This window comes from Panicum virgatum, chromosome 5N (assembly GCF_016808335.1).
Source record: "Panicum virgatum strain AP13 chromosome 5N, P.virgatum_v5, whole genome shotgun sequence".
Lineage (NCBI taxonomy): Eukaryota > Viridiplantae > Streptophyta > Magnoliopsida > Poales > Poaceae > Panicum > Panicum virgatum.
Genome location: NC_053149.1, coordinates 57,170,710 through 57,193,644, shown reverse-complemented (window position 1 = coordinate 57,193,644; position 22,935 = coordinate 57,170,710). Strand labels below are relative to the sequence as shown.

The 22,935-nt window shown below is 46.3% G+C and overlaps 2 protein-coding genes and 1 pseudogene across 2 annotated transcripts; 1 reads left to right on the top strand and 2 right to left on the bottom strand.

Moving 5' to 3' along the window:
* Window positions 1-2,718: 2,718 nt before the first annotated feature.
* Window positions 2,719-7,851, bottom strand: LOC120673666 (annotated as a pseudogene).
* Window positions 7,852-8,506: 655 nt separating this feature from the next.
* On the top strand, window positions 8,507-14,962 carry LOC120674139. Its single transcript, XM_039955269.1, has 2 exons — window positions 8,507-9,054; window positions 14,032-14,962. The coding sequence occupies exons 1-2, from the start codon at window positions 8,915-8,917 to the stop codon at window positions 14,612-14,614; spliced, it is 723 nt and encodes a 240-aa protein (XP_039811203.1). The 5' UTR covers window positions 8,507-8,914; the 3' UTR covers window positions 14,615-14,962.
* A 2,247-nt stretch (window positions 14,963-17,209) lies between these two features.
* LOC120673619 (reticulon-4-interacting protein 1, mitochondrial-like) lies at window positions 17,210-22,234 on the bottom strand. The gene is made up of 7 exons (XM_039954556.1): window positions 21,839-22,234; window positions 21,124-21,351; window positions 20,698-20,771; window positions 19,920-20,079; window positions 19,133-19,252; window positions 18,941-19,049; window positions 17,210-17,661 (listed from the first exon to the last, which is right to left on the bottom strand). The coding sequence occupies exons 1-7, from the start codon at window positions 22,061-22,063 to the stop codon at window positions 17,480-17,482; spliced, it is 1,098 nt and encodes a 365-aa protein (XP_039810490.1). The 5' UTR covers window positions 22,064-22,234; the 3' UTR covers window positions 17,210-17,479.
* Window positions 22,235-22,935: the final 701 nt, after the last annotated feature.

The window sequence follows — 22,935 nt, the reverse complement described above, 5'->3', positions numbered from 1 at the left end:
GAATGGTAGTAAAAACTTGGTACTTATTGAATCATATATAACTTTGTTATAAATTAGTTATATAAGATCCTTGCGTGTTTTACACCCCTGGCCGAATCTCTAAACGGGGGTTCCCTCGAATCCCTGCTAGCGGTACTCACCCACCATCAGTAGCCGACTGCCGATAGGTGGGGGGTTATGTTTTTTTTTTGAAATAAAAGGCAGGAGCTCTGCCGCTCAATTAAGACGATAGAAATATATTTACAAGAAAAGTTAGCACAACAGAAAGCCAAAGGGCTTCCAAAGGCCAACCCACCCACACGACGCGGCTGAGCACAAACACAACACACTGCCATAGGTTATCGTTGCCGAGCATGGAAGCAAAGCCGCCAGCAGCTCCAACTTCTCGTGGTAGGCCACCCATGAACCACGCACCGATGGTTCCGAAGCAAGCCATCACAACCGGTTATCGTTGCCAAGCTCAAACCGTGAAGAGCAGCTCTGACTTCCGGTCATAAAGTATCATCTTCGTGGGGGGTTATGCTGACTTTTTCCTAGATAAAAATACTCGGATAACATATGTTTAGTGTTTTATGGATTAGAACATCGAATCAATCATAAGCCAAAAATATAACATGAAAAATACTCATCTTCGTGGTCCACAACATGGTTTGCAAATCACATCAAATAAAGTATCATTAAAAGTATTATAAATCTCGGATAACCCATCTTTAATAATTTTTAGATTAAGGAAACAAAATTTGGTCTTAGCAAACTTGAATCGAGAGCCTACAGCCAAAAAGAACAACACAACCCTACGACACTTTGTCTACTAACCAGACTTAAAGATTAAAAACTTGACAACAACAAAAGCTAACCAAAGTCTGGAAACAAAACACTAGCACTTGATTCTCCTGTCTTGTTGAAGGCTTCTATAACTGTGATCTCCAAGCTTCGGCATCCCTTCTTCAGGTTGTTTCTTTCTTTCTCTTAGATGAATCGATTAACTCGTGATCCAAAATGTCCTCTCATCCCCTGAATATAACTTGCGGAAACCCCGGTTAGGTATCCATCTTTGATATTTAATTATTGAATAATCCATACCCATCGGATTTGCTAGTATCGTATTCTGCATTCACTTCCGTGGGCAATCAGATTCGAACTATTCATATTGCATAGATGTCAATAACTCAAATTCGAATCATATATGAAACAATGTTTTAAATCACCGGCTAAGACGTTTAGCGGCAGGGCTGCCGTTACGACGTTTAGCTTGCTATAGCCGACATTTAGCAGGCTATAGCAGGCTATAGCCGGTTTTAGCGAGCTAAATGCTATAGCGTCCGCTCTTTCTAGAAGCTATAGCGGTCTATAGCTGAAACTACAGCCGGATATTTAAAACCTTGATATGAAAAATAGCCTTACCCCTTCCAGCCCCTAACTAAAAGAAAAAAAGGAAATATTCTGAAACAGAATTTGATATAAAAAAATGAATATTCTGAAACAGAATTCGACAGAAAAAAAAACTGCTGCAGTGTGATCAATCTTTTTTAGGAGCATTGTGATAGTTGTCTTTTTTACCAGCAAAAATTACACAAAAAGGAAACCACTCACTCTGTTTCAAATTATAGACCATTTTAACTTTTATTGATAATTTGAAACAAAGGAGGGTTTTGAGAAATGATAGTTCTATAGGGTTTTTGTATAATTGTTTTCAGATAGAGACGATGACTATGCAGCATGCACTGAAATATGTAAATATAGTTAAAGTTAGGGTATGTTTGAGAGCACTCAACTTCCAAAATAGTCACTCCACTCCACCAACTCCACTTCACTCCACCACTTGTAGTCTACTAGCAGATGCCCATATGTGGCATGCACATGTTTTAGAAATTCATTAAAAAAATTTACATTAATAAAAAGTTAATAGATAATAGTTTTATTTTTGTAGCAAAGATGTACACATTTTAATTAAGGAATTTTTAAAATACAATAATATCTCATATGGAACTAAGCCCCTCTCAATCATGGTTCATATGGTAACGCCCTATTGATTGACCCATTAAAAATATAGTTGCTCAATTATTCAATTACTAATAAATTGTTTATTCTTTATTTATTTCCTAAATATAGAGGCAATCAATTATCATCTCTTAAAAGGCTCTAAATCAACTACCATATGAGTTTTTCCCATGTATCTTATTTCTTTCCCAAAACATAGATAACCAGCTGCATGAATGTTTATATCTTCTGTTTATATAGCAAGGTGGCCCGCGCATAGCATTTATAACATGAGGCACTCCACTGTATTCATGGTCTTATAAGCTAGACCAACATATGCATCAAAAGATAGGATGCATTGTACATCCACCCTAAAAGGTTTGCAAATTGCTCTTGATTGAAAAGGTGATTGTACCACGAGTTTAGGAACGCAAGTGCTTGTTCACAACAGTCCAACACTGATATCCAAATGCTTGTTCACGAGTTACAACATTGTATCTCATCCTCAACACACAACCTCGTTATTTACACTCATTATTTTGAGCAATTGTCTACAAAATCCTCCAAATTATCTATTTATTCTGTACAAGACACACAAGGCAGTGCTCTTGCCTGTAGCCAAGGATGACGTTATTTAGATGAAATTCACCATATAAACAAAGAGACATGTATGGCTCATTGTACCATTTGTCAAAAATTATATCATTACAGCATCTTCGCATCAAGAATGACATAATATTATAAGCAATAAAAATAAATTCTTTTGCTTATTATAATTGCCTTCACGTTATCCACTTAAGGTTTTTCATTTTATCATTTCATCTCTCAAATGCATAATACAGGCCCAAACTCCAGCACCGAAAAACCATGTGCTTACATTTTCATACCCAGAACATATTATATTAGTATAATAAACTAACTAATACTGCCACACTCCAAAACAATCTCATTAAACATAGCTTACTGAGACATCACTCCACGGTGTCTACTTCAGGCTTGATTTTGCAACCATCAGATGAACCTGCCCAAATAGTCATAGTCACATAGGTGTAAGAAAAGACCTGATTGAACAGGAAAGGAAGAATTGATAATATTCATGCATGAAAAGCCATCCACATTTGCATGCTGAACCTTGCACTGTGATGCTCACGCCAGCAGCTTCAAACTGAGATGCTGAACCTTACAATGTGATGCTCGAGCACGAAGTCCCACCTACACTGCCTCCCGGTTCCCTTCCCTCCCGCCGCACGACCTCGCCCTGGCCGTGCCCGCCGCCATGAAGGTCGTCAGGACGACCTCCTTCCCCCTCGCCTCGAAGTTACCATGCTTGAACTGGGAGCCCAATTAGAGAAATCTCATGAATAATTATATTGTAATTTGTACTCCTACATAGCTTCCTCTGTAGCCATACTGACATAGCACCAAGCTTATGCCAAGCATTCTTGGCATATTGAGATCACAAATGGATATTTGTTAAACTGAACTAACTTTTCAGAATCAACAAGCACATGCAGAAGTCAACAAGAGTAGTATGATGCTAATATAATAGTACATGTAATCATTTATAGTGCTTGCTAATTCAGAAACAGAAAAGCTCCAAAAGGACATCTTTCACACCAAAAATTTTAAGCACTGCAGCAGAGAAAAAATACACTGAATTGAGGCAACATTGCATACAGATTCCATCTTCTAGTAATGCAGCACACACATGTTCTGTACATTGATCTTAGATAATCAAGCTTTTGACAAGACATGTATGTGCAGGCATTAAATTCATGCGAATAAGAAGAGATAGCAATTAGCACATCTAAAGGTTCCTATCACAAATGTTGATGTTGTATTCGTGAGGGCATTGGAATAAAGACAAACCTAGGATGATGAATGCATCATGTATCTTCCTCTGGTGTTAACTCAACGATTTCACATTGCCATAGTTGCCAAGTACAATTGATAATAAGTTCTGTTCTCCTCAATTTATCTTTTCTTTTGTCTATTTTCATCACAGAAGACAAAGGAGGGATAAACAAAATTAAGTGTATGCATTAGAGGTGCACAGCATGGCAGATTTTAGACCTGTGACAACTCCATGAGCAACAAAACCATAAAAAACATATAATTGGACTAAATTGTTGTAACTTGGAACATGTAAATGGACTAAATGGTTGCAATGTCCAATAAAACAGAATATATCACTTTAGTAACCTTATAGGTACATGCTAATTTCAATTGTTTAGAATCCTTATAGTATAGATACATATATATAACAGTAAAATGTGAACCCCGAAATTATTTGAGAGTTAAACTGACAAGCTAACAGACAGCAACACACCTTGATGCTTGCCATGCATGGAACAAATGCAAGTGATGGATCATCAGTGACTGCTATTGCAACGGCTTGCCAGTCTGCAATCGCATAGCTTCAAAATTTACCAAAGTGTTGCATCCTGAATCGATGTCCCATAGTCTTAAACGAGAATCAGATCCTAAAGGGAAGGATAATCTTGCCATAGTTGCAGCTTTTATACTGACAATATTAGTTCATATTAATCCTTGTAGGTATAATATGCCAATGAGTGACAAACGAAAAACAACAGACAACACTTTAAAACAATTATAACTCAAGTTCGCATACCTGAGCTAAGTAGGTACATCCCATGTTTAGTTGTTTGTAATCCAGTAACAGCACCATAATGAGATGTTGCTCGGTTTTGACTGGATGATAAACCAAGATGCAACCTCTGTTGCAAATGTCCATGTATCACATTTTGACCTTTGCGCATTGTTGGTGAGTTCTTAGAATTTCCGGTCCTTTTGTGAGGTTTTGACCTTCTGGAAGTTGAAGGTCCCATGGAATCAATTTGATCCTGCTTAAGATGAAAAATAAGTAGAATTGATAATTTAACCTTGCTTTTAATTATTTTGATATCTCCAAGTCCAGTACAGAACACATTGCATTATCAGATGCTTAGAGCACTAAGGTCCATCTATATATGCTGAAAGGCAAAATAGCCACTTTGATCCTTCAACTTTGCTCCAAGGGTCAAGTTGCTCCCTCAACTTTCAAAAAGATCAATTTGGTCCCTCAACTTTTGTTTTTAGGCCAAACTTGTCCCTATATTGATATGATGCTCTATAATACCATGAGATAGATGTGAAAAGTTATTTTTATCCTTAGCTCCTTCTCATACTCAATTTACATTATTGTATAATTGTAATTAATCAATAATAAGTCGCAATAAATTTATTATTTTGTCGACTGATTTGATGTCTCTCGTATTTGTTGAAATTCCCTTTCGTATTTAATTTAGTTTACATCACATAAGAATATCATGCACATGTTCGATTAACTTGTTGCACCACTACTAACATGCAAATTGTGAAGGACAGGAAATAGTCAAGAGTAACGATGACTTTTTAGCATTAGTTCATGGTATTATGGAGCAATACATCAGTACAGGGACAAATTTGACCTAAAAACAAAAGTTGAGGGACCAAATTGATCCTTGAAGCAAATTTGAAGGACCAAAGTGCCTATTTTGCCATGCTGAAACTTGTACGCTATTGAATTCCAGTGTAACAGACAGATTTGCAAAGGATGTAAACTACTATCTGAAGGTTCATATCATAACTCTGTTTTAGCACTCTGGTCAGATCCTCTTGAGAAAGATTGCAAATAGAAGAGCAAACAATAATAATGGGGGAGAGTGGACATACATTCTCTGTTGTGTTTTTAAGAAGAGGAGATCTCCTTCCAAGCTGAGACTGTGATTGATCAAGAACACGAAAGCATCCAGCTCTCCTGATGTCCCAGAAACGTATTGCCCCATCACAGCCACCACTCATGAAAACCCACTCACTTGAGGCAGACCACTCCAAGGACATGATGCCATCTAAGATGATGGGCGGAGATAAGAAGGTACCATACAAGCAAAACAAGAATATTTTCATCACCACATTAGCATTAAGAAACTAACCATGATGACCAGACAATGTGTGGGTAAAGGCTCCAGAAGCTATGTCACACAGACGGACTTGAACATCTGCTCTCCCAGTAGCGATAAGCATGTGCGTTTGTTGCAATTGGAGACATGGCTGCAGTGAACACTTTACCAGGCATCTTAAAATCCATGACGACCTGAAAAAACAAAATGATGCACACAAAGTTCAGAACATCAGGATCGCAAAACAGGCAGGATTAACAGAGACTGGTAATTGAGAAATCGAGGCACATACTTGAGTCGAATTGGTATCCCAAACTTTGACGTACTAATCAAAGGATGCAGAGAGAGAGAGAGAGAGAGAGAGAGAGAGAGAGAGAGAGGTGTACCTGCAGAGGTTGACCACGCACCAGCCGTCGCCCATACCAGCAGTCCCCACGGCCGGATCCCACGCTCGCCACCCGTCCCCGCCGGATCCCTTCCCACGCCGGTTGTACTCGCCGCTAGATCCCACGCCCGCCAGATCTGAGAGAGAGAGAGAGAGAGCACCGCCGTCCCCGACGCGGCATCCCGCCCTCGCGCTGCTCCTCGTTGAGCCGCCGCCACTCCTTCCTCTCCTCCATCCAGGTTTAGGTCCACCGTTGTCCCCATCGTCCTCCCTGACTCCGATCTCTCCGTGTGCCGCCTCCCTAACCTCCAGATTCACCACCGCAAGGAGCCTGTTACCTCTAGCATCCTCCATGTCTGCGACCTCTCCTTCCTCCGCCCCCGCAAGGGTGACAGCGAGGCCGATGTCCCCAGGCTTCTCTGATCATGTGAACATGTGTCAGCAGTTTGTGATTCATCTGATCATCCATGATATACTATAAACTATATAAACTGGCAATCAATCCTGAACTACACCCCCAAGGCCCCAGTAACCATTTGCAATTCTGCATCCTTCAACTCGCAGTGCTATGGGGCTGAACATACCTTCGATCTTCCTGCCCCTCTTGTAGAACGGCACAGCCATGTAAACCACGCCTCCAAGAACCATCTGCACCCAGAAAGAGAAACATGGAGCATGTTAAGCACATAATTCCAATCATATTTTGTGATTAAGACAAAAAACAAAGAAAGAAAATTGCTAGCCCCAATTTGTACCAGATAGGTATCATCTGGTAGTGGTGAGAAGTTGAGGCGGGGTTGCCATGCGGCGGAGGCGGCAGCCAAATCCGCCGGAACGATGTTCGATTTCCCCATAACAACCCACCTATTCGCTGGAATAAGCCGCATCAGATAAATTCACGAGTCGTTGCTGCAAATAGCAAAGAACAAATCACAGATTCCTAGTCCGAGAAACCGTACCCTGAATCCATGCCGAGGAGGCAGAAACATCCTTCCATACATCCGATAACTTTTGCAAACGAAATCGAAGTTAGTAGGTAATATAATGCAACTGGATTCGGATCCGAAAAAAATAGTTTTGTTAGGGTTCGGGGCGCTCCATCTCGCACAGCAGAAGAAAAGAGAAGGGGCGGGCATACCTGGAGACGTTCGTGCACGGATCGGAGCGGATCGGAGGATCGTCCGCGCCTCGCCTCGCCGAGCGCCGCCGTCGTAGATCCACGCCGAGCGCCGCAGGGGGAAGGGAGAGGTGCGGCCGGCCCCGCCTAGGCTCCTCTTCCCGCTACCGCCATGGACGCGGCGGCCTCCTCCGGCCGTCGTCGCTGCCACGCGCCGGCCCGCCCGCGCGCGCGCCCGCCGTGGCAGGGACGGGCGCCCGCCCGCGCGCACGGAGCTCCGCCGCCGGGGGGCAGGGGCGGGCGCAGCGAGCTGCCGGGGAGGAGGGGCGCTTGACCGTGGCCATGTGGGGGAGGTGGGCGGCGGGCGGCGCGCAGGGCCAGGCGCCTAGGCGCAGGTGGCCGGGGTGATGGCAATTGACGGGCGGGGGCACAGGGAAAGGTTGCGTGGGGTGCGCGCGGAAATTTCGGATGGGTACAGGTGTGCGGGTAGGCAGACGCTTGGGGACAAACGCGTGTTTAGATCAATAAAACAGTGGTAAAAAGAATTACATTAGATACTATAGTATATTGTAGTATTTTTAGTTTGTTTGTAGTAATTATTGTCCTATCATGATCTAACTAGACTCAAAAGATTCGTCTCATCGTGTACATCAAAACTATACAATTAGTTTTTTTATTTACCTATATTTAATACTCTATACATGAGGTAAAAGATTTGATGTGATAGGTGAATAGTGAAGTTTAAATTGAGAAATTTTGAAACTAAACACAGCCAAAAAATCAAAAATCGATGTTCAGGCGGCATTGTACTGGCTGGCGCGACCAAATGTGTCCGCCCTAGGTTCGTCAAACTTTTTCTGCTGAAATGTGGGCCTAAAGAGATGGTTTGCGAGGAGTAGGACTAGGTTAATTTTGGTAATACTAATTTTATTTTTTTAAAATCCTTATAGTATATATATAGATAGATTTTGTTTGAGTATTCTCTAATCTCTACCACAACTCTAAAAGACCAGCACAACTTCTTCCACCACATCAGCCCAGCACATCATCTCGGCCCATCTAAACTCTCCTCACTGCCACGCGGGCCCCGCTTATCATTATTCTACCTCCACTCCACCTTTCCTCTTCCTCCTCCGTGACTCCACTCCACCTGGTGGGCGCCGCCTCTTCCTCATCCCTGGGTGGGCGCCGCCCCCTCCCCTGCTTCTTCGCGGCCGTGGGCGCGGGAGCCGCGAGCCCTTCCGACTCGGGCTGGCGGGACCGCAGACGCCTTCTTGGGCGGGGCCGGCGAGCTCCGCGAGCGGGAGGGGCGAGCTCCTTCGCCGCGCCCTCGTGGGACTGCGGGCGCCGCCTTGGGTGGGGCCGGCGAGCTCCGCGGGCGGGAGCAGCGAGCTCTTCCGCCGCGGGCGGGCGAGCGGAAGGGCCTCTGCTTGAGGACAAATTTCAAGGGAGAACGAGGAAAAGATTTCGAGAGGGGACAAATTTCCGGCGATGTCGGCGGCACCGGCGGCTAGCGCGTGGTCGCGGCCATCTGCAACCGTGGGGCTCCGGGAGACGGCCTTCTTCCCCGGCAGCGGCAGCTTCGCCGCTACGCGACTCTGCATCGGACGACGTTATCCGGACAGAACCTTGTGAGCCCCCTTATCTCGCATGATATCTTCGATTTATTGATCCATTTTCTTGAGGTCGATTTCTTGATCCACTCAGTCGATTTGATGGTGTTATCATCTGCTCCTCTCGTGTCCCTTCCAATTTGGAACGGTTCGGTTCTTTTGGGGAGTAATTTCTCTCGTATGTAGCGAATAGATTTGGAATTAAACTGCGCTGATAGCAGATTCTTTGTCAATTAGTTGCTAGTGCGATGCTCCAACGGACACAATTAGGGTGACCCCAAAAGGCAGGTTGGTTTGATGAATATGAGGCCTCAAGGCAGTAAACATTTATTTCTTCGGTCATCGATTGCTAACGCATATTCAGTTGGTTCTAGTTCTAAAGGCCCAAACTCCATTTTGTGAACACTCCCTTAATCCTGATATGCGAATCATCTGCACGTGTAGTTAGTTGTCGTGGGCTTTTGAGGGTACCCACAGCCGGGTGGCGGAACGCACCCGCCTATTCCCCGAGGAGGAGTATTCGGGGAAGTGCCAAGCTATTAGGCTGATCTAGCTCAGGGGCAAGAACACACAGATTTAGAGTGGTTCGGGCCGCCGGAGCGTAATACCCTACATCCACTGTGTGGTGTACTTAGTATGAATGAGTCTATCCTCTGCCCAGCCGGGCCTGAGTCATTCTCTAGCGGGCGTCCCTCTTTTATAGCGCAAGGAGGACGCGTACACAGGTGTTGGACCCCGATAGATGGGCCCAACAAGGATGTATATTTTACTATCAAAAAGACACTAATGGCGCTACAGTGGTTGAGAATCTCTTCCCGGATACGCTTCATTGCACTGTAGACTCTCTGACCAAAGGGAGTCTTCACTTGTCCCATCAGCGAGGCGCCCGTTGAGGCAGTGTAGGTTGCGGCGTAGACTGTTGGGTCTACCGTGTAGACGTTATGATACTCCGTCGCCGAGTTGTCATGTCTAACTGGTGTAGCAGACTGACGTGCGTGGCGTGAGTGGCGCCAGCGGCTGTACAGTGTACCTTGGTAACGCACGGTCAACAGTACAGCCTGGCGAAAGTCTCCTCGGGTTCTGTTGTGGCAGAGCGTTCTTAACGCCTCTCGTATTGAATGCGGTAGGTGGCCAAGTCTTCCCGAGGAAGCTTGGCAGCCGCGCGCGCATCTGCGTCTGCGGACACGTGGCGGCTCCGGACCCCCTCAGGGGGGGTGTCTGTTCCCCCCTGCCGAGGGGTCCGGGACCCCGTGGGAGGCTTGGGGCCCCGGCCGTTTTGGCCCTGAGCGCTTTCTTCTCCAGGACACGTGGTGACACCGAACCTGTCCCGAGCGGGAAGGAGGTCCAGGGCTGTTGATCCGGTGAGACGGGGCCGGACCCCAAAGATCCGGCTGCTCAGCTCCTTAGGGCGTAGTTACGGATAACTACACGAGTCTTGGCATAGCAAGAGGGGGTACCCCAGTCCAGAGGTACCGACAGTGGCCCCCGGGCCCACCTTGGGAGAGGTACGAATCCGTAGGTGGGGCCATTACTGCGACGCAATGCTGATTGCGTTGGCGTGCTCATGTTGAGAGCGAGTGCTCCGGACCCCTTCAAGGCCGTAGCACTTGCTGCCAGGTTCTGGTAGAGTGCTCTCCATAGTGCGGCGAAGGTGCAGCCTTAGGGTACGGAACCGGGCTAAGCGGACCTCGAACTGCCCAAGGAGCAAGCACTACTTCTCCGGACCTGGCTTCAGGCGACCGTGGCGAGCGGTCTCCGCCGGTGCGGGCCACCGGAGTGGACTTGGAGCGACCGTGGCGAGCGGTCTCTGCCGGAGCAGGCCACCGGAGTGGACTTGGAGCGACCGTGGCGAGCGGTCTCCGCCGGTGCGGGCCACCGGAGTGGACTTGGAGCGACCGTGGCGAGCGGTCTCCGCCGGAGCGGGCCACCGGAGTGGACTTTGAGCGACCGTGGTGAGCGGTCTCCGCCGGAGCGGGCCACCGGAGTGGACTTGGAGCGACCGTGGCGAGCGGTCTCCGCCGGAGCGGGCCACCGGAGTGGACTTTGAGCGACCATGACGAGCGGTCTCCGCCGGTGCGGGCCACCGGAGTGGACTTGGAGCGACCGTGGCGAGCGGTCTCCGCCGGAGCGGGCCACCGGAGTGGACTTGGAGCGACTGTGGCGAGCGGTCTCCGCCGGAGCGGGCCACCGGAGTGGACTTTGAGCGACCGTGGCGAGCGGTCTCCGCCGGAGCGGGCCACCGGAGTGGACTTTGAGCGATCGTGGCGAGCGGTCTCCGCCGGAGCGGGCCACCGGAGTGGACTTGGAGCGACTGTGGCGAGCGGTCTCCGCCGGAGCGGGCCACCGGAGTGGACTTTGAGTCGTTGCTGACGATCCCATGAATTACGCCACTGGACCTCGCAGCAAGGTGTAGGAAACCAGGCCTTATACTAGAAAGGAGCCCGGGACCTCTAGGGACAGCAGCCTCGGATAATAGGGAACTCGTAACAGGGTAGTGAAGTACGTAGGCTTAGGGTACATTACCAGGTTAAGCTACGCGGAGCTTCTCTACCCCAGGATACGGCACCACTTCTCCTGAGCAGGTCCCTAGGGGTCCGAACTGCCTTCCAGCTAGAAGGGGTGTCCCCACCTGACCACAAGCCAGCAGCTCAATTTGGATCGTTAGTAACGAAGAAAAGACTCCGTACGGAAGAAAGAAACATGCAAGCTGATCGGAGAAGTGCTTATTAGGCTAATGTGAAGATAAGATAGAACTGAAAGTAAATCTCCTTCATTACTTGATTAGTGGTGTACATCAGAGGCCGGGATTACGAGGACGGACCTCTACCGCTCTGGACCACTTGCTGGTGTCGCCTGTTTGTGCGATGAAGCCAGAGGTTGGGTTTACAAGGGCGGACCTTTACCGCTCTGGACCACACGTAGGCACCATATTATTACAAAGGAGAAAAACTCGCTCAATACTATCTAGTGATAACCTAGAGTTGTCGCCCCGTAAGGCGTGCACGTTGCTGGTTGTAGTGGAGCTGCCGTCTTGGAGGCTCTTCTGAGTTAGTTGGGGGCGAAGATGCCCTGGACGTGCTTGTCCGGCATCATCCAGTATCACCTCGGGAGCTTGCAGGGCCCTTCCCTGCATAAGAACTGTTTCATGCTTAGTTTGCATGAGAACAATTTCTTTGGCTTTGAATGGGAGTGGCCCTGCCATTGCCAGCTGTCGCCGTCTGCCGTCGGAGGCCGGCCCCCGATGACCGCTCATCATGAGCTGGGTGCTCGTTTGGATGAGCACGGAGCGTGTAGAAGGGCGGTCGTTCGCCGGCTCGACCTTGGTGCTGGCGTTGGGCCCCCGCGCCTGGTGGCGGAGTCCTGTCTGCAGCAGCACCGAGAGAGACTCGGTCCTGGAAAGGGGGAGCCGACGGTCAACTTCCCCCGGGCGACAGTGGTTGGCTCCAGGCTTCGTGTTGAGAAAAAGCCTTGAGCCGACATCACGCCGCCGCCGGGGAATCCTGGTGGTTGCTTGAGAGAAAACTTTGAGCCGACACTGGGATGGCGTAGGGCGACACGCAACAGGTGTCGACCCCGCGCACCACCGTGCCGGCTCTGAGGCGTCGCAGTGGCGACGCACAGCAGGCGTCGCTGCCGTGCGCCGCCGCACCGAGGGCGCTGGTGCCTCAGCGCAGTGACATGCGGCGTAGGTGCCGCCATGCCTCTCTTCATCTTCTCGCCGCGGTTGCAGAGGATGAGCTCAGCCTTAGAAGTTTGGAGATCTAGCCAACGCTTGCATCCATCCCCACGGACGGCGCCAAATGTCGTGGGCTTTTGAGGGTACCCACAGCCGGGTGGCGGAACGCACCCGCCTATTCCCCGAGGAGGAGTATTCGGGGAAGTGCCAAGCTATTAGGCTGATCTAGCTCAGGGGCAAGAACACACAGATTTAGAGTGGTTCGGGCCGCCGGAGCGTAATACCCTACATCCACTGTGTGGTGTACTTAGTATGAATGAGTCTATCCTCTGCCCAGCCGGGCCTGAGTCATTCTCTAGCGGGCGTCCCCCTTTTATAGCGCAAGGAGGACGCGTACACAGGTGTTGGACCCCGATAGATGGGCCCAACAAGGATGTATATTTTACTATCAAAAAGACACTAATGGCGCTACAGTGGTTGAGAATCTCTTCCCGGATACGCTTCATTGCACTGTAGACTCTCTGACCGAAGGGAGTCTTCACTTGTCCCATCAGCGAGGCGCCCGTTGAGGCAGTGTAGGTTGCGGCGTAGACTGTTGGGTCTACCGTGTAGACGTTATGATACTCCGTCGCCGAGTTGTCGTGTCTAACTGGTGTAGCAGACTGACGTGCGTGGCGTGAGTGGCGCCAGCGGCTGTACAGTGTACCTTGGTAACGCACGGTCAACAGTACAGCCTGGCGAAAGTCTCCTCGGGTTCTGTTGTGGCAGAGCGTTCTTAACGCCTCCCGTATTGAATGCGGTAAGTGGCCAAGTCTTCCCGAGGAAGCTTGGCAGCCGCGCGCGCATCTGCGTCTGCGGACACGTGGCGGCTCCGGACCCCCTCAGAGGGGGTGTCTGTTCCCCCCCTGCCGAGGGGTCCGGATAGTATATGGGGTTCCGGGACCCCGTGGGAGGCCTGGGGCCCCCGGCCGTTTTGGCCCTGAGCGCTTTCTTCTCCAGGACATGTGGTGACACCAGACCTGTCCCGAGCGGGAAGGAGGTCCAGGGCTGTTGATCCGGTGAGACGGGGCCGGACCCCAAAGATCCGGCTGCTCAGCTCCTTAGGGCGTAGTTACGGATAACTACACGAGTCTTGGCATAGTAAGAGGGGGTACCCCAGTCCAGAGGTACCGACATTAGTATTTGCGGAACTTTGGACCTAGCCACCTAGGAGAAAAAAAATCAGGAGTGGTATTTGCATGAATGTGATTTCAAAACACTTCCCACAAGAAATGCAGAATCATGTGCTATTCTCAAAATGGCTGACATGTCATCTTCAGTGCAGGGATTCAAATAGCAGATTCCAATTCGAGAAGATGCAAAATTGTCCATGTTAAAAGCGGGGAGTCTGATGGATATTCAAAAACTGAGGATATGTTGGTCGATGAAGAAACTCTTCAGTCTAATTTGGACAGAGCCATCGAGGAAGAAGATTATGCCCGTGCTGCAAAGATCCGGGATGATCTACGTATCCTCCATGAGGATGCTAAAGCTTCGCTCCTCGCAGCCAATGCACGGTTCTACAATGCCTTCAAGAATGGAGATATTGCTGCGATGTACTCTATCTGGGCTAAGGGTGATCATGTGTATGTAATACACCCTGCTGCAGGTCGGATATCTGGTTATGATGTGGTCATGCAAAGCTGGGAGATGGTTTGCAATGCAGATTATGAGTTCCCACTGAGTATTGATCTCAGGAACATAGAGGTTTACATCCGTGGCAACCTCGGTTACGTCACATGCTTGGAGGTGGTGAAGAACAAAGGAAGAACTTGGGGAAAGCAAGTCGCCACCAATGTCTTTGAGAAAGTTGATGGCACATGGCTGATATCTGTTCACCATGCTTCACACATTGAAGAATGAAATGCGCTGACACACTTGGTGACCAGGGATGAAAATTTTGACAGAGACCATGTACAATTTTGAGAATTTTATAGCTTCTGTGTACTTAATGGACTATTATGAATTTTGCATCTATATTCCATAGGAGGCTTCAGTTTTTAAGTGAATTTTGCAGTCAATTTTTTATTTTCAGAGTTACAGGCATATATTGTCAGATGGACCATGTATGAGTTGAACGGTAGTTTTACAATTATCTGATGGCAGTGGCTATGAACTTGGCTTACAAGAAACACAGTCCATATCCAAGTTACTTCATTGTAACCAATCTTCTATACTTCTTGTGGTATTTATCATGGAACTGTAGTGTTATCTTGTGGTATTTATCTTGGAACTGTGGTATTTATCCAAGCTACTTGTGGTATTTATCTTGTGGTCACCAATCCGTATAGTCAAAGGTTTTTTTTTTCTGGGAACTGTGGTGTCAAATTTTGGTGATAAACTTGTTTGATGAAGTCATAATCTATTAAACTTCCAGCTTGAGGGTGCTGAACTTTTTTACTGGCAACTTATCAATGCTGGCAGTCAAACTTGTTTATGATATGTGGTATTTATCTTGCTCGCTGTCTTGAGAAATCGTTGCACGGCATGGACGTAAGTTCAACCATGACACGTCGATAGTAAATCCTCACAGTTGATTATGCACATTCAAGAATTTTATTATTTTTAATGATTCAAATTTTTTTATTAACAATGCACATAGTATCTTAGAACATTTTTCTGGCATCTCCAACGCGAGTAATTACGCCGTCGGTTTACGGTTTATTGTACTTACCGATGTAGTTTCGCCGAGCGAGCCGTTTTGCCGTCGCCTCCTCCCACGACGGCAAAAGCGCGTGCTCCAAGATCATGTAGACACCAGCGCTTGCGTTGGGGAACCAAATCGCCGGCGGGATGGATCGGCTACGGCAGCAGCGATTTTGGCGCGCATCGCAGCAAAATCCCCCTCCCAGCGCGCGCTCTCTCCCCGCAACCGCGCGCGCTTTCTCCCCAAATCCGTGCCTCCATCGCCCCTCATATTCCAGTCCCCGCTGCCCCTTAATCCACAAATCGCTCAGAAGGTAGATCGGGCTGCCATGCCACGGAAGGAGGAAGCTGCTGCACGGGAGAGGAAGAGCACGGCGCTCCCGCGGCAGGCAGCAACGGCAGGCCGGAAAGGTGTCCCGGCGGGCTGGGGCGCAGCGGCGCATCACCGGCGATGCCCATCTCCGTTGAAGCTTCGTCGGCGTTCCCCACTGCCCCAAGTTACACTGGTGGCCGTTTCCCTGCTGCCCCATCGTCCAACAATGGCCGGACCCCCGCCGGCTGTAGCGCAAGATTCCCCCCTGCTCCGAGCTCAACCATGGCGTCTCAATATTCATGGATGCATACTTTAAATCGTTAGTTGCCAATTGTGGGCTTGCATTTTTATGGATGCATATGTACTGTGTCATTCGTATGTATGCAAGTGTGCAAGTGTAGTTTATGCTCCATTGAAATAGTTGTTATTTTTCAAAGTGGTTAAATATTGAGAGTTCAAATGTTTTCTTATTCATATGGTACGTATCCACACAATGGTCTACACAGCAGTATTTATGGTTGATCATGGGCTACATTCCAAATATTAAACAGTCAAATAGACAGTAGGTGTCTGTAGATTGAAGAAGCTGTCCGCTAAGCTATCTGTGTTACTAATTCCCAAAACTTGCAGACGGCAGCCGTATGTGGGTTGGAGATGCCCTTAGGTCATCAATCAAGGGGCAGAAAAGGAATTAGCAGACAAAAAAAAGGGGCCGAAGTGATCTACTTGGCCAATAAGTCTGAACCCGAGGGGCATCAATTCCCACCCACTCTTTCTGCGCCCCTTCCCTCCCCCTCTTTCTCAGGGAAAAACTTTCCGCCGGTATACTGCCGGAAAACCGGAAAAAATTCCGTTTCCGCTAGTAGCCGGGAAATGGAATTTTGGAAATTTTCGGTATTTTCCGTTTTGAATTTGGAAAATTCAATAAATTTGTAAAAAACTGGGAAAAAATATGATAAAAAACTAGGTGTTTTTCTAAGCAAATATGACTAGAACACACTCAAATCTAAGATCATTTGCTAGGCTAAAATTGCATTTTAGTTGAAAAACAAGGTTATTTGTAGTCTAATGAGGTAGGATTTATAGTTTTTTAATATCCGTACTATCAATGAGTTAAAAGAATATACCTTTTAAATGGAATGAGAGATCTCCTTTATTTATTCTTGCACTTTCATCATATCTTCATTACTTATTAAGTACTACGTGATATACATAAACACTGTTTATCTCCTTTTATTTATCCTTGCACTTTCATCATACCTTTTGAAAAAACAGTCTTGGAGCCTAGGAGCTGTTTGTGGTGTAATGTACCGTACCTGCATCTCGTGATTTTTCACATTTAAAGTGGCTTCATTACGATTTTATAGTTGCGTCTTGTTCGAATCTGGTCCGGGACCTGCGTTGTTTTACTGAATTTCCTTTTTGAGGAACAAAAAAACGCAACTAAAGATGGTAAAATTTCATGTTCGAATTTTTCCTTTGATATCGCAGAACAGGAAGGGCACAGTGAAAATGCACCATGAAAGTAAGAAACATCAAGTATCTGTATACAAGCGGTGTGGCAAAAGTAATGCATCTGCAAAATCTTGGGCGTATCTGATATGATTATTTACCGCATTCCTACTACTGAAACGAAATGATATGCTGGAACAGCAAAAAAAAGTTCCTGACAGCATCAGAGCTATTCAGATTTTCCAAAAAAAGAAGTTACTATCATGATGTACAAACGCACAGCTCTTCAGTTCCTGAGGGGGAAGATCTTGCTACCACTAGTCAAATTCTAGGACCACCTTGCCAGGAACTAACTTTTTCTCCTTGGCTATATGAGCTTCTCTTACTTGGTTGACGGGAAAAGTCTTTTCCACAGGTATCTGCAACTTCCCAGTTCCAGATAGCCTTTGTATCTCATGAAGCCCTTCGGCATCAGCTCTCATGTAAGTCCACCAATACTCTGAAATTAAATTGGATACAGGTATCAGGACATCTTATAAGTGACGTGATATGTAGCAGTAGCAGGTAACCTACATAGAAATGTGCCTCCATAATGTACTGCGCTCATTATGTAAGATCATAGTGAACAGTGATGAGGAAGCTAAGCATAGTGCCACCTGAGTATTGCATGAGACACGTGCAAGCGTACATCATAATTTCATAAAACACATCCATAATTTCATATCCTGGATAGCTGGATGTCTTTCTTTTAACAAATCCCATTGTAAATCTAGATTCGACCAGTTCAGAAGGAGCAACTACACCACTTGCTAGGTTAAAAGAAAAAGACAGCCCAGTGCTCTCAACTTTGTGTATGCCAATTGTGCATGGAAATTGAGCCCAGTATCCTGTAGAAAATTTGGGGGATTGGTTTACAGGACACTTATATAATGTGCTTTGATGCTGCAGACAAAAAATTCCATGGGCAAAAGATCACTAAAAATCAGTGTTCTACAGACAAAAATATCAAACAATTTGATCCATTGCTAGATCATAATTGAAAAATTGCTATTGAAGGTTGCTTTCAAATACTACTAGCTAGCAGTTACTAGTATTCCTCCTCGGCCTGCAAGGGGTTCAGGTCGATCCTCCTGCGAAATCGAACAGCTCCTCAAACCAGCCCACAAATCGGGGCAGGGCGATCCTGAACTAAAAAGGATCAAGAGGGTCGCGACCCTATCTACCCCTGGTGATCCTGGGGTCGGACCTCGCATGCTTCAATTGCAGCAGAGCGCCTCCCCATCGCCTCGCTTGTGTCTAGACAGCAAGTGCGCAACGTATTACTGAGGCAGCAGTGCAGCACTGCAATGGCTAGCGTGGCATGGGAGGTTCGACCCCTGGCTACCCGCGGGTCATGCGGGGCAGGTGTGCAAACGGAGCGGTCCGACCCCTGGCATGCGTTTGGCAATGACGGGGCAGCGGGTACGCATTAGGAGCGCACCGCTCCGCACCATTTGCAGCTGAATTCCTCCTGAGAAGTGTTTAGTACACTTTGTGAGAACCCTGCTAAAGTTTGGATAGGTTTACTTATGGTACACCGAAAATTTTGGGAGATCTGCATGAATTCTTATAAGCTCGAGCTGAAAACATATTTGTCCTTGGCTAGTTTGTGATTAACAGCCATATCCCAGTTCATTAGAATTGTGATCCTAATTAGGAACGGAACCGGTATCCCAGAATTGAGACACAAACAAACAAAATTCATGTATAAAAAAAACATGTGAATAAAAGCTCATTACCTATTCCATGAGAATAACGATACTGCATCTGCTTCTTTAGTAAAGCAGCAGTAGCAGCAGGAAGCCCTACAGCTAATCCATATCTATCTGCTAGTGCCGCTGCTTCTCCCTATCATGTTTAGGACAATATGATAAGAAAAGATAGGATAGAGATAACAGAAGCGCAAAAAGCACAAAATGCAGATCAATTACCTGAAGAGTCATATAGTGTCCACCTCTCCTAAGAACATTTATGCCAATTCTTTCAGTCTCAGGTACTCCAATGGTGTCTAAAACAGCATCAAACTTCCCTTTGACTGCTGCTTCTGTATCCTGTAAGCCAGGCCATCTAAGATGAACAAGATAGTACTCAAAGCAAGGGAATTTCAAACTTCAAAAGAAAATGCAATGCAGGTAGAACAATGACTATCCATTTATCCAGTAGTAGAAATTACTCATGTTAATTGGCTATAAATCATAGTCCAGTAGAACAACTAAAGATTTCAGCATCTTATATTACAAGTTTATATTAAGTTCCACATATTTTTGTAACTTAAACCAGCTAACAAACAAAAAAAAGTTACATTAGACCTAGGAAAAAACACAGATTTAAGTGTATGCAGCATCTCTCAAATCTGCAAGTGGGAACAGCAGCAAAGCTTTCCAGCTTCATAGAGCTAAGTGGCAAAAAAAAAATTTGTCAGAGTTTCCTTTTTCTCCCATGTGTAAATAAATCATCAGCTATTATGATAATGGAACTACAGTGATAGAAGAAAGCCATGAAGATCCGTTCAGTGTATTAAGTATCATACAACCATTACATAATCACTCATATAAAATACAACATTTTCTATCCTGCTATAAACAAAGAATGTTGCTCCCATGCGCAGCAAGATTTTACAAGATAAATGGACAAGCAAATAGCATATTGGAAGGGCAAAAGAATTAACAATATACGTTAAAGGGCCAAATAAGGATAACAGTTTCAAAGGCTATTTACCTCAGCGGTGTAATCAATAGCTTGTTCAGCACCAGCTCCCATAACTCGCTCAATACTTTGGGCTCCACAGGTGGCAGAAACCCCACACCCTGCAGCTACTGCAAGCTGTACAGCAGCTAGTCCAACCGCTCCTCCTCCACCAATCACAAGTACTCTTTGTCTAATAGATTGCAACAAGTTGCATCAAACTCAGGCGAATAAATAAACAACACTGAAATATGCTTCCAGTCAATCAGTAATGAATTGGCATTTTGCAGATAATGACACGAGAGCATTGCATATAAGCATGGCCTGCGCCTAATTAACAGAATGGTCTTCAGATGAATTACACGAGACAGTTGGGGATCAAGTAGAAGACAAGGAAGGTTAAGGGCTGGGCAGAGCATCACAAGAATTTTCCCCCCTTTCTATTAGTATTATTTACTAAGAAATTAAGATAAATTCAAAATTATGCAAATTTATAGGAGCATATTATTTTTTGCCAGTCCTATGTTTCTTAGCTGTTCTCTACACAAGCATATTATAAATACTCATATCAACAACAACAACAACATAGCCTCTAGTATATTATAAATACTCATATCATTACAAAAAAAGGAAAGAAGAAATGAAAGACCATGGAACTGTCAGTCACAGATTAATTTCTATAACATTAGAAATAGTCCCTAGAGTAACACAAAAATGAGTTCGAGTGATTGATCGTATCAAACATAAACTGAAGCAGCAGAAGCAAAATGATATCTGCCTATTAAATGGCGTATATATATAATCAACATACCCTTCAGAAATTCGAGCCGTACCATGTAAAGCACGCCATGCAGTCAATGCAGCAAATGGGATTGCACTAGCCTCCTGCGACATAGCAATGGTTTTATACAAATTTGTAGCAAGATGCTTAGCACTTGGCTGTGAATTCATAATAACAAAATGTGCTACTTTCCACTAATAAACAAATGAACAGGAATAACATTTTGGAAATCCCTAGCGCTCTTCTTCACCAAAGAATTAGATGTGTGTCCTTGAAATAAATAAAAACATATTGCACACAAGAGAAAACAGGGTCTCCCTATTTCAAATTAGGTAGTGCTGTACTCAGCCTATAGAATCATTCATAATAATGGACATCGGACAGAAATTGGTCCTAGCATAGCATTTCTTATAATATACTAGAAAGAAATGGGGAAATGAGTTTAATGACACCTACTGCATGACTGAGTGTAGATGGTTTGGGAGTAAGTTCATCCAGTGAAAGAATTGCATAATCAGCATATGTCCCTCTGAGAGCTGTTGGATGCAATGCACCGAACACTTCTTGCCCAATAGAAAATGACGATGCAGAAGTCCCTGTGGCTGCAACTTCACCGCTAATGTCCCGTCCAATGATAAGAGGTAGGAGGGGCTCGAATATGGAGCGTCCATAACCAGATCGCATCTAAACACAAACAATGCTTTTAGCATGTAGATAGCAATAAACAACATAGTAACACAACCTAAAGCAGTTTCATAATTCCAATGGCATATAGGAATACAAATTCAATTATTGTGTCCAAATTTACCAAGTCATCCATCTATTTTTCTCATGATTCTGCCTGCTTAGACAATCTATCATAATGTTCGTAATAACCTGTACTACATTGATTTTTCAAATTTATAACCTGATATATTTGCCCAAAAGAATATTATGAAACACTGCCCTTTGCCTTTGTTGTAAATGCGTGTTCTTTTCGCAGGACAATGTTCAATATGTCCAAAATAGTGAAATCACAGTAAATAATAAGAAACCATTGCAAACTAATCCATGGCTCTAATTTTGCAGCGCCTAAACCAAGTTGAACCCCCAACATGCAAAGAATTTTCATTAGACGTTTCCGGTAAATACAGTGGAGGGAGGGAGCGTAGGTCCAAAATGGGGCGCTCACTCGCAGGTCCAGGGGGTTGATGGAGACCGCGCGCGTGCGCACAAGCACATCCCGCGGCTTCAGATCGGGCACCGGCACACCCTGCCTGACCTCCAGCACCTCCGGGCCACCGTAACGCGGCACCACCACGGCACGGCAGCTCTTCTCCGCCGCCGCCGCCGCCGCGGTGGATGCCGACCGCGCCCCGGCGATCCGCCGGCGGTCCCTCACCGCCCTCCACCACATCGCGCTGCGGCCTCTCCCCCACAGAGCCCTAGCGTCTGGCGCTTGCGAATCGCGAGCCGCGAGGCGGGCAATGGCTGGCTCGGCGACGCGACGCCCTTGGTTGGAGGCCGGAGGAGGAGGCGTCGAGGCGAGGGAGAGTGTGAGGAGGGGTTAAGTATATCGGTTTATGTGATAATGGCATGTGGGGCCAGGGAGAGCGGGGCTCAACGTGTCCTCGCGCGAGCAGACGTGGCTCGAGCAGGGTGCGACCGTGCGAGAGCCGCTGGGGCGAGCGGGCGAGGTGTGGGCGATGTGTCCGGTTCCCAGCCAGGAGGCGCGGTGTCGGCGTTGGAGAGATCTCGTCCGTCAAAGAGAGTTTGTGCGGTTCAGATCACTGGAGTTGGTAGATCGCGAGAGTGGATTTGGCGATTAGCATATTAGGCTTCGCAACGCCGACACCAAGCGACGACTTCAATAAAATATTCGATATTAGAAGAGCTGAAAGATATAATGAAATATATAAAACAAACTAGCATAAAAAGACTTTATACAACTAAACCCCGCATACCAATCCGCGATAAGGCTAATACCACTGGAGGGTTTCGTATACATATTGTTGAGTCCCTTTGTGATCTCCACCATCTTTACCATCCATATTACCGTTGGTGGTCCGGAAGCTCCCTTTTTAATTCTACATATCAATAATCTCCAAAATAAGTATTTTAGTGCTCATCTCCTCTTCCCATACTCTGAAACCAGACCTTAAATTTCACCTTTCTAGTGAATTCAGCAACGTATAGGCATTGACCATTGCGTAGATTTATGCTGTCAGCACATAAAGTTGGAGGATATGAATCTAGGTAATCAAATCGCAACTTTGTGGATCTAGGGTA